Here is a 12,083-nt window from a genome sequence, read left to right on the forward strand (position 1 = left end):
AGGGATATTATAAACCGTATAAAGCTGTATCGATAGAGGGATATTATAAACCGTATAAAGCTGTATCGATAGAGGGGTATTATAAACCATATAAAGCTGTATCGATAGAGGGATATTATAAACCGTGTAAAGCTGTATCGATAGAGGGATATTATAAACCGTGTAAAGCTGTATCGATAGAGGGATATTATAAACCGTATAAAGCTGTATCGATAGAGGGATATTATAAACCGTATAAAGCTGTATCGATAGAGGGATATTATAAACCGTATAAAGCTGTATCGATAGATGGGTATTATAAACCATATAAAGCTGTATCGATAGAGGGATATTATAAACCATATAAAGCTGTATCGATAGAGGGGTATTATAAACCATATAAAGCTGTATCGATAGATGGGTATTATAAACCATATAAAGCTGTATCGATAGAGGGATATTATAAACCGTATAAAGCTGTATTGATAGAGGGATATTATAAACCATATAAAGCTGTATCGATAGAGGGGTATTATAAACCATATAAAGCTGTATCGATAGAGGGATATTATAAACCATATAAAGCTGTATCGATAGAGGGGTATTATAAACCATATAAAGCTGTATCGATAGAGGGATATTATAAACCATATAAAGCTGTATCGATAGAGGGATATTATAAACCATATAAAGCTGTATTGATAGAGGGATATTATAAACCATATAAAGCTGTATCGATAGAGGGATATTATAAACCGTATAAAGCTGTATGGATAGAGGGATATTATAAACCATATAAAGCTGTATCGATAGAGGGATATTATAAACCATATAAAGCTGTATCGCTAGAGGGATATTATAAACCGTATAAAGCTGTATCGATAGAGGGATATTATAAACCATATAAAGCTGTATCGATAGAGGGATATTATAAACCATATAAAGCTGTATCGATAGAGGGATATTATAAACCATATAAAGCTGTATCGATAGAGGGATATTATAAACCATATAAAGCTGTATCGATAGAGGGATATTATAAACCATATAAAGCTGTATCGATAGAGGGATATTATAAACCATATAAAGCTGTATCGATAGAGGGATATTATAAACCATATAAAGCTGTATCGATAGAGGGGTATTATAAACCATATAAAGCTGTATCGATAGAGGGGTATTATAAACCATATAAAGCTGTATCGATAGAGGGGTATGATAAACCATATAAAGCTGTATCGATAGAGGGGTATTATAAACCATATAAAGCTGTATCGATAGAGGGGTATTATAAACCATATAAAGCTGTATCGATAGAGGGATATTATAAACCGTATAAAGCTGTATCGATAGAGGGATATTATAAACCATATAAAGCTGTATCGATAGAGGGATATTATAAACCGTATAAAGCTGTATCGATAGAGGGATATTATAAACCATATAAAGCTGTATCGATAGAGGGATATTATAAACCGTATAAAGCTGTATCGATAGAGGGGTATTATAAACCATATAAAGCTGTATCGATAGAGGGATATTATAAACCGTATAAAGCTGTATCGATAGAGGGATATTGTAAACCATATAAAGCTGTATCGATAGAGGGATATTATAAACCGTATAAAGCTGTATCGATAGAGGGGTATTATAAACCTATAAAGCTGTATCGATAGAGGGATATTATAAACCATATAAAGCTGTATCGATAGAGGGATATTATAAACCGTATAAAGCTGTATCGATAGAGGGATATTGTAAACCATATAAAGCTGTATCGATAGAGGGATATTATAAACCGTATAAAGCTGTATCGATAGAGGGGTATTATAAACCGTATAAAGCTGTATCGATAGAGGGATATTATAAACCATATAAAGCTGTATCGATAGAGGGATATTTTAAACCGTATAAAGCTGTATTGATAGAGGGATATTATAAACCATATAAAGTAAATGATATTTACTCAGGCTTAAACCATTCAAAAACAGTTGATCACTGAAAATTGGCTCCATAACCACTTCAATAAGAAGAAATGGTTATGGTGTCTAGAGGTTCCCTGTCAGCAGCTTTAAGGTACCGTGATGTTTGATGGTATGATTTGATTTATTCACTAATCCACAAATTGTGGAGTAATAGCAGTGTTACAAATTTGAGGCCAAAATAGCTGGGATAATGGTTCAATTGGAGAAGTTCAGCTATTTTGTCTTGTAAATTGTAATTCCAGAGTTCATTGTTTGGTGGATAAATCCTGCAGAGTCCCATTTCTTGGTAAAGACTAATGTGACATCAATGCTTTATTGGTGGATTTAGGGTGCAGTTTCTGGGGCAGTTGTTATATAGGAATCCCGGGTTCAGACACACCGGCTCAACAGATGGAACCAACAGAAAAATCATGCTGACCCATCCCACCAATCATCACATCTCGTGTCCTAAAGCCACACATCTAATTAGCCACATTCACACATAAATATCAACACATGCACCCACACATAAACTAGCTACTGTAACAGTCCACCAGGAGTTGGAGCCCAGTTGCAGGAGATGGCACAGGAAGGAGGCAAAAACCAGAAGCGCAGTACAGATTAAGGGGAAATCCAAAGGCAGGGTCAGACGAGAAGCAGAAGTCAGGGCTGGCAGCGGAGTAATGAAGTCGGCAAAGCAGGCAGAGGTCAGAGTCCAGGAAATCAGTCGTAGCGAAGCAAAGATCCGTCAGGAAACACCAAACAGGCAAAATGACCAGATACCAGGCCTCAGGCTGAGCTGGCTTTTACAGCCTGCTAATTAGATGCAGCTGACCCTAATTGGAAAAGGGCTGCAGGCGGATCAGCACTGCTTAATCCAGGCAAGGGGTCAGGAAGCAGAATAATGCAGCCAGATACTGAAGCCCCATGGTGGACAGCACAGCAGAGAACCTGACTGGGATGCTGGAGCTGTGAGTTCAAACCCAGCTACACACATAGCTAATTAGCAAAACACAATAACATACAAACATAGACAAATAACACACATACATAGACAAATAACACTTACTAACACACACTAATGATTATTTCAATCAGAATATACAGAGTTACTGAAAGCTCCATTACAAATCAATTGGAGGGCCCTCCTCTTGACATATGTTCCCAGACAAATGTTCCTAAGACACACATACCCCAACAGACAGCAAGACTGACACAAACATGCTCCCACACAAACACACAGATCTAAGCTCTCAGACACAGACAGACACACAGATCTAAACTCTCAGACACAGACAGACACACAGTTATATACACTCAGACACAGACAGACACACAGTTATATACACTCAGACACAGACAGACACACAGTTATATACACTCAGATGCAGACAGACACACAGTTATATACACTCAGACGCAGACAGACACACAGTTATATACACTCAGATGCAGACAGACACACAGTTATATACACTCAGACGCAGACAGACACACAGTTATATACACTCAGATGCAGACAGACACACAGTTATATACACTCAGATGCAGACAGACCGCAAAACTAACACAAAGTCACATTCTTAGCTACACACACAGATATATATTCTCAGACACACAGGGACATTCAGACACAAACTGACAGACATTAATACTCATATAGACACACACTGTCATTTAAACATAGGTGTGGTGCTCATTCCCACAGGACCATCCAAAGCAAAATGTGGGTGTCCTACTTGTATACCTAAAGCGTGAGGATCATCTTATATGAATGTTTTCAATTATAACTCCTCAGGTCTGCATAGGGTTAATTGATTGTGCACTTCTTCTACAAAGTAATGTCCAATTCTCTGTGCTTGGATTTCCCCCAGTTTATAACCCCAGTGTGTGCTTCCTCTTAATGCCACGAGCTGGGGTATATATAGACTGGTAACTTATATACTGTATATGTCGTTACTGGTTGGATACTGGTTGGTCAGATCTAAAGAGCTTGCACTGATTCCAGCCACGCAATGAGGGTGAGAAATCTATGTCTGTCTTTTTCTCAGTTTGCCTGTCTGTCTTCCTATCTATGTTTTTCTATCTGTGGAGCAGTATAATTTAGTTCATATTCCGCACACCAAAAAAAAACAAAAAAAACAAAAACATTTTCAATCATTCAGCCGACTCAGGGATGCCGAAACACAGACACTACAAATAATAGTGCAGTACCCTTTTAAAATCAGATAGTTTTAATAATACTGCTTCACTTTTCTCTGTGTTGGGTTGTGTTCTAAGTTGTGTGTTGGGATATAACACCAGTGTGCGTAGCAGTCTTTCACATTTAAAGTGCACGGCACTAATATATCTATTTTATTCCTGAAATGAAGGAAATCCAGATATTCAGAGAAAGTTAGAAATCCTTTCTTCTTCTTCTTAATTTTTCACATTTTTGAACTTTAGCGCTCCAAAATTAGTTAATGATCTGTCTCTCTCTTTGTCTGTCTCCCTGCCTGTCTTTATGTCTATCTGTGTGACTGCCTGTCTTATTTGGAGTCTGAATGTCTCTCTGTTATTATCTCGGTCAGCCTATCTTTCTCTGTCTGTCTGTCTGTCTATCTATCTGTCTATCTATATGTCTATCTATATGTCTGTCTGTCGGTCTGTCTATCTATCTATATGTCTATCTATCTGTCTGTCTGTCTATCTATCTATCCTAGCCTGTTCATTTGTCTGTCTCTATGTCCGTCTGTATTTGTCTGTCTGTCTCTGTGTCACCGTCAAGGTGATTCACTAAAGTACAAAATTGACAGAAATTAAAAGTGAAATTCGAATTAAGGATTAAAGAGCTGAATAGAAAACGTGAAACTTGTAGAATTTCTTGTGATACGGTTAGTATGCTGTAACTACATTCATATGGAATTCACGTTTCACCCTTTAGAGTATATCCCTGCCTGTATCTATGCGTGCCTGCATGTGCTCTGTGTTACTGTGTATATACAATCTATACTCCCCTTATTCCAATGTTCATGTTATAATAAACATTATTTTGTATAATATAATACATATGTGTTTTCCCTAGATTCTCCTGCTATCATTGGTATATCATACCTATATGAGCTTTGGGAATCCATCTAAAGGCTTATCCAAAAGCCTCCACAAAGCCAAGAGTAAGGTCTATCTATCTATCTATCTATCTATCTATCTATCTATCTGTCTGTCTGTCTCTCTCTCTCTCTATCTATCCATCTATCTATCTATCTATCTATCTATCTATACAGTATCGATCTATACAGTATCTATCTTTCTATCTATCTATCTATACAGTATCTATCTATCTATCTATCTATCCAGTATCTATCTATCTATCCAGTATCTATCTATCTATACAGTATCTATCTATCTATCTGTCTATTTCTATCTATCTATCTATACAGTATCTATCTATCTATCTATACAGTATCTATATCTATCTATATCTATCTATACAATCTATAATAAATCAGGATACACTTTATAAATTAATAAATATGCAAATCATATATTTTATACAAGACTAACATGTGAAAATTACAGATTTTAGAGCAGACACTGAATGGAATCTTATTCAGTTGAAATTACTAAATGTCCTTCTGCCTTTAGTAAATCTGGGAATTGTAAATTTGGTTAGAATCCAGTTGTTTTAAGTTTTGTTATGTTTTAAGTCCATAGGCCTGTATTTGTGAGAGGAGTTTGAATCTATCTTATGCTATAAAAATTCACACTCCCCTCTTACCTGGGCTGTTCTCGTTCAGGTGATACGATACCTTGGTTACCACGTGGTCTTCCGGTTCAGCTCTTTCTGACAAAATATTTCCCTGTACTTGCCTTCAGGCACGAAATCCAACTGCTCCGGGCTGCCAGCTTACTTCAAACTGCATCAGAGTCACATTGCCGGTCCGCTTCCGGGTTTCTGTCTCGTGGTCTTAGCAGGAATGGCGAGGCTGTCTCCCGAATGCCCTCGGCTGGTGTTCGTGTTATTTCGTATTCATACGTACAGTGTATGGTGCATCATAGGAGCTGTTGTGCCCTTCGTGGTGTTCGTGGAAACCAGGTTTCATATAAATTATGTTTCGTACGCATGCTAAACAACCGAACGTTCGCATAAACATTCCATTCGCATGAGTATGTTTTGTTTTTAACACTTAGACGTTACATTTCGTATGTTTCTCAAGCCACTATGCATTCGCATGAATGTCAGTTAGTCATGATTTGTTTGGTTGGATAGTATTTCAGTTGTTCTCCTGGATTTTCGAGAGTTTGAGCCCTTAGCAATGTTACACAGAGACCGTTTGCTGAAATATTAACCGTTTCGGTACTTTCATGTCATTTAACTACTTCATTATCTATAGTTCAGTTATCATGATATTCATTTCACATAAATTCACATCTGTTGTTCGCTTAAATGGCCTTTTCCTGACAATCCTCTCCAGGCTGCGGTCATCCCTGCTGCTTGTGCACCTTTTTCTTCCACACTTTTCCCTTCCACATAACTTTCTATTAATGTGCTTTGATAAAGCTCTTTGGGAACATCCAACTTCCTTCACAATTACCTTTTGAGGCTTTCCGTCCTTATGGAGGGTGTCAATGATGGTTTTCTGCACAACTGTCAGGTCAGCAGTCTTCCCCATGATTGTGATTCCTACTGAACCAGATTGAGAGACCATTTACAGGCTCAGAAACCCTTTGCAGGTGTTATGGCTGACTTAGCTGCTTAGAGTGGGACACTGTGAGCCTAGAATATTGCACCTTTTCACAATATTCTAATTTACTGAGATTGTGGATTTGGGGTTTTCATGAGCTGTAAGCCATAATCATCGCACTTATGACAAATCACGGCTTGAACGATCTTGCTTTGCATGTAATGCGTCTATCTCATATATTAGTTTCCCCTTTTACTGAAATAAATGAACTTTTGTGCGATATTCTAGTTTTTCAAGTATCACCTGTAAACGTTCCTTTATTTCATGTTATTTCAATTCCTGTTTAGAATCCTTTCTGTAATTCCTGATATTAGAGGATACAGTGTATTTAAGCTTTTTTTTTTCCCACAGGTATTTCCAGCTCCCTTAATATATATTGTATAATTATCCCCCGTATTATTATTATTATTATACTCATATGTAGACGTTTTACTTTTTCTCATAGATCTCTATTCAAAAAATGTTCCTGCTTCCTGGGAGAAGCATTCTTCTGACACTTTTTTTGGTAGGTGAATTGTACTATCGCCCACTTTTTGCTTTCTATTTTACTTACCCCTCGATAATTTCATAAATTCTTTTTAAAGGTGTATATTCCCTGTATTTACCCTTTTCCTGTCGTTAGGCTATGTTGTTTCTTTCAAGGTACATTCCTTATCCTCACACAATACGCTTCATAAGAGTCATGCCCACGGCTAGGAAAAGTGAAGTGGGGTTATAGGTTTCAGGTGCTAACCTTCACTTTTCTTACTCATATTAGTCTCACACTAGCAAGGCCAGACGACCTGCCTCAAACCAGAGGTTTGCCCACACGACCCCATGTTATAGTTATTGCCTCACAGACCCTTCCTTAGGGTGTTAATTAGATGTCACCTTTCACGGCCGTACATATTGAACATCACCGAGAAGCCAACACCCTGCCACAATGTTTCGGTGGCCACGTTCCCCTCGGGCCAAATCATAGCTAGAGCCTCTCTCTGCCACTTGGCAACTAGCAGGGCCTCGCCTATCCCTACATTGGTTACGGCACACCTCAACCAACTTTGTATTAACCCAATTTACGTATATATTACTAATATGTTTCCGACCACAAGTTTTAAGGCCATAGGCCTGTATTTGTGGGAGGAAAACATTCATGTATTTAATTATGCATTTTATTTTCATTGGGGATAAATCTATAAATGGCTTGCAGATGCTGCTGATCTCTTGTCTGCAGTCTTTGCAAGCCTTTTATCCCACCACTTTCTGTGGCTGTCCAATCACAGACTTCACAATGCAGCTCAATGAGAAGTCTTTACAAGCCCTCCCCCTCTAACCCCGCCCAGACTTTCCGTGGCTGACCAATCACAGACTTCACAATGCAGCTCAATGAGAAGTCTTTACAAGCCCTCCCCCTCTAACCCCGCCCAGACTTTCCGTGGCTGACCAATCACAGACTTCCCAATGCAGCTCAATGAGAAGTCTTTGCAAGGCAGGTGCTCTGGGAAATTGCTGCCTCTTGAGTTTATCTCCACTGAGCTAAACAACCAGGAAATAACAGGACCGGTTGTCTGATTGACAGCCAGGCAGAGTAAATAGTTAATTTATGAAAGTGACAATTTCCTTTGAAATCTGCACTTTTTGTAAAATTATAAAAAAAAAAGAGGACACACTCTTCACACATAAAACATTTCAAAGAACTAACATGCTTTAGGGGGCTACAGTGTCCCTTTGATGATTAACCCCATATGATATCAGAGGAAGAGGTTGTGGGATCTACACGTAGTGTCGTAGGATTGTATGTGGATGATATAACTCAAGATTTAGGGTGTCTCTTAAAAAAAAGGAGTATGTGACATCTTATCATAACGAGTGTCACAGTTTCAGATTCTCATTGAATTTGCTCATTAGATAAAGCTAGTATCAGAATTGAATGACTTCCTCCCTGACATGTTACTCCCGACCTTCATATTACCTAATCAATTCAATATATTTGCAGCTTCACAATCCAGTGTTAAGGATCGCTGGTACCCCTTGGACTGCCAAGATGTTTGGAAGAGAGGCTTCCTATCTGGAGAGTATACCATATACCCAGAAGGTTCCAATAATCCTTTGCCTGTGTACTGCGATATTACATCCAACCGGAGAGTTTGGACGGTAAGAAAGTGGGACTGGGAATTTCTGGGATTGGTTAGGCCAGAGGTTCACAACCCAGTTGGTAAACCACACCAACCGTCCTCAACATTTGCCAGTTCATTTCCTTTGGGCTATTGACAAATCATGTAGTGTTGTTGTTCCCTGAGAACCATTGGTAGGCTTTAATTCCCATTTAATCATAGAATGGAAGTAGCATATTTAGGCTTTTCTCTTCTTCAGGTATTTCAGAATCGTTTTGATGGGTCAGTGGATTTCAACCAAAACTGGCAGACTTATAAGAAGGGTTTCGGAAATGCAAATGGCGAATACTGGTTGGGTAAGGGTCGCACTTCTCTCATATTCCATGATTTACAGAATTACACTAGTTTTGGTAATTGACTTTAAATATTTCTGGTGTTAAAGGAACACTCTGGGTCCCATAATGACCATTTAAAGTCATTATGATGTCTGGAGGTCCTGTATGCTATCTTACCTTATGAGGCTAAACCATTTTCAAATGGTTTAACTCCAAAGTCCTCTAGATGGTGCCTGTACGCTCAGCCTCTCAGCCTCTTTTCCCAGCCCAGAGTCCAGTGAAGAGGATTTTCACCTTTAGGTGCCGGTAATGGAGATCCTCTTAGGGTGCTCTTAGCCTATCACTGGACATCCATTGAGAGAAATGCTTTGAAAAGGTACCTTTCTAAAGTGATTCTCTCATTGGGCGGCTTTTGATAGTCAGCACCACAGAGAAAATCTTCTGCATTGGATTGGAGCCGATGGGTGTAGAAGGCAGAGGAGCTGAACAGACGGTGCTATGGGGAGGACAGTGGGGTTAAACTGTTCAAAAATGTTTTAATCCCATAATGGATGATAGCATTCAGGACCTCCAGACCTCATAACGACATCAGTGAGATGACATTTGTTTGGGTTCTAAAGTGGTCCTTTAAGTATTAAACAGTTAGGCAGGAAAAAAATTACCTGTATTGAAGCAGGAAGTTGTAAAGTGATGACTTTCTGTATCTGTGTAACCTGGGAGTATGCCCATAGTTATAAAGTCACTTTACCTAGGATATCCCTGACAATGCAAGGATTGTACCCTACGTTACTCTAGTCTTCCAGATAGTTGAAGTCCATGGACATAAAAAAGAAGAAAAGAGTTCCAATAGTGCAATATGTTTAAAATATATTAAAAGCTTAGGTGAAAGGAAATCCAAATTGGCATACTCACATGTGATAGAGCTTAAAACCAGCTCTAGTGTGAAGCGCTTGCAGTGGTATTATTCCCCCACTTCAGGGATATGATGGAAGATATAGGCCAGTACGTATCTTGTCAGCAGGATATGTAACGGATAGTGCTCTCTGTATAAAATATATATATAGCCAGAAGAAATAAATGGATAATACTCACATTTACCTGAGCAGATAACCCGCTCAGTGTAATCAGCGTAGGTGGTATAATCCCCACGATACTTTGTGAGGTCCTCGCTGGGAAGATAAAAACTTGATGCCAGGTAATAAATAATAATAATAATAAAACCCCTTCAGCCACTTACCTTAATCCAGCGCCGGGCTCCCTCGGCGCTGGTGACCTCTCCTCCCCCGCCGACGTCAGCTCCCCCGTCTGACGTCAGCGGAGCCAAATGCGCATGCGCGGCAAGTGCCTTTTAAAACTGAGGATTGCCTTTCGAAGTCTTCAAGTTTAGAGCAATATCTCCTAAGTCTTAAGTACTGGCTCTTCGGGGCGCTATCCAGACATGGTTTGTAGTGGCAACTATTTCTATTGATAACAGTATTTGTACACACTTCTTTAAAAAAGGTGTGAGTATTAATTTTTTAAAAGATGTGTGTACAAAGATCAATTTGTTGAGAATGACTATCCGGCGGGAAGGGGTTAAATATTTTTATTAGTGATATTGCAGAAGGTCTAGATGGTAAGGTGTGTCTTTTTGCTGATGATACTAAGATATGTAACAGGGTTGATGTTCCAGGAGGGTTAAGCCAAATGGCAAGTGATTTAGGTTAACCAGAAAAATGTCCAGAGTTCTGGCAACCAGGGCAGCCATCAAGGGGTGACAACCATGACGGGTGTCAAGGGCCCGGACTGCTTTGGCAGTCCTGGGCCCCACATTCCCTCTCTGCACATATACATAGCGAAGAACGCTATATGTGCAGCCGCGGGCCCCCCGGCTCCCTATACTTGCAGAGGGGGGCCAGCAGACTCCACAGTACTTTACTGCTCTTCCCTCTCTCTAACTCCCGCGAGATCCGCGGCCGTCAGAGCGTTGCCACTGGTTACCATGGCAACGGTCCGCACGGCATGCTCGCGGTAGTTAGAGAGAGGGAAGAGCTGTAAAGTACTGTGCAGTCTGCTGGGTCCCCTATGCAAATACAGGGAGCCGGGGGGCCCCACAATGCCACCGGACCACCAAGGATGGAATATCCCCCCTCCCTGACCCAGGTACGAAACAGGGAGGGGTGAATAACATTTATTAGATTTAATGTGGGGGATTTAATGTGGGGGATTTAATGTGGGGGAGGGGAAAATGCATACACTAGTAAACACACACACTCTGCATTCACTACAATGACACACACTCTGCATTCACTACACTGACACACACTCTGCATTCATTACACTAACACACACTCTGCATTCACTACACTGACACACAATCTGCATTCACTACACTAACACACACTGCGTTCACTACACTGACACACAATCTGCATTCATTACACTAACACACACTCTGCATTCACTACCCTAACACACACACACTGCATTCACTACACTGACACACACTCTGCATTCACTACATTAACACACACTCTGCATTCACTACACTGACACACACTCTGCATTCACTACAATAACATACACTCTGCATTAACTATACACAAAGCATCCACTAAACAAACATCCTGTATTCACAGTACACACACTCAGTGGTGTATCCTAGTTTTGTGCTGGAAAAAACTCAGGCGCCCCTCTGCCCCCCCCCCGCGCCACCCCCACCCAACCCTTGCCCCACGCCCCGCCTTCTAAATACACACACACACATTCACTGACAAATACGCATACACTAGATCACAGAAACACACACTCGCTCACAGACACGCTCACTAACAGACACACACTCACTCACTAACAGACACACAAACACACTCACTAACAGACACACAAACACACACACACAGACACACACACACGCACTCACATTAACACATTTTTTTTTATTTAACCCCCCCCCCAGCCTCCTTACCTTTGGGAATGCTGGGGGGGTTCTCTTTCTCCCTGCGGGTC

The 12,083-nt window shown here is 40.0% G+C and overlaps 1 protein-coding gene across 2 annotated transcripts in view; it reads left to right on the forward strand.

Moving 5' to 3' along the window:
* Positions 1-12,083, forward strand: part of LOC134571036 (microfibril-associated glycoprotein 4-like) — a 44,624-nt gene that overhangs the window by 18,299 nt on the left and 14,242 nt on the right. The window contains exons 1-4 of one of the 2 annotated variants that reach the window (XM_063429078.1): positions 3,916-3,964; positions 5,008-5,095; positions 8,643-8,800; positions 9,020-9,116. In XM_063429078.1, the coding sequence (XP_063285148.1) occupies positions 3,959-3,964; positions 5,008-5,095; positions 8,643-8,800; positions 9,020-9,116 (349 nt within the window). In that variant the 5' untranslated portion in view covers positions 3,916-3,958. Of the gene's footprint in view, positions 1-3,915; positions 3,965-5,007; positions 5,096-8,642; positions 8,801-9,019; positions 9,117-12,083 lie in introns of those variants that run through there. The other variant, XM_063429079.1, reaches the window with a different exon arrangement.

The sequence above is a fragment of the Pelobates fuscus genome, chromosome 8, assembly GCF_036172605.1.
Source record: "Pelobates fuscus isolate aPelFus1 chromosome 8, aPelFus1.pri, whole genome shotgun sequence".
Taxonomy (NCBI): Eukaryota; Metazoa; Chordata; class Amphibia; order Anura; family Pelobatidae; genus Pelobates; species Pelobates fuscus.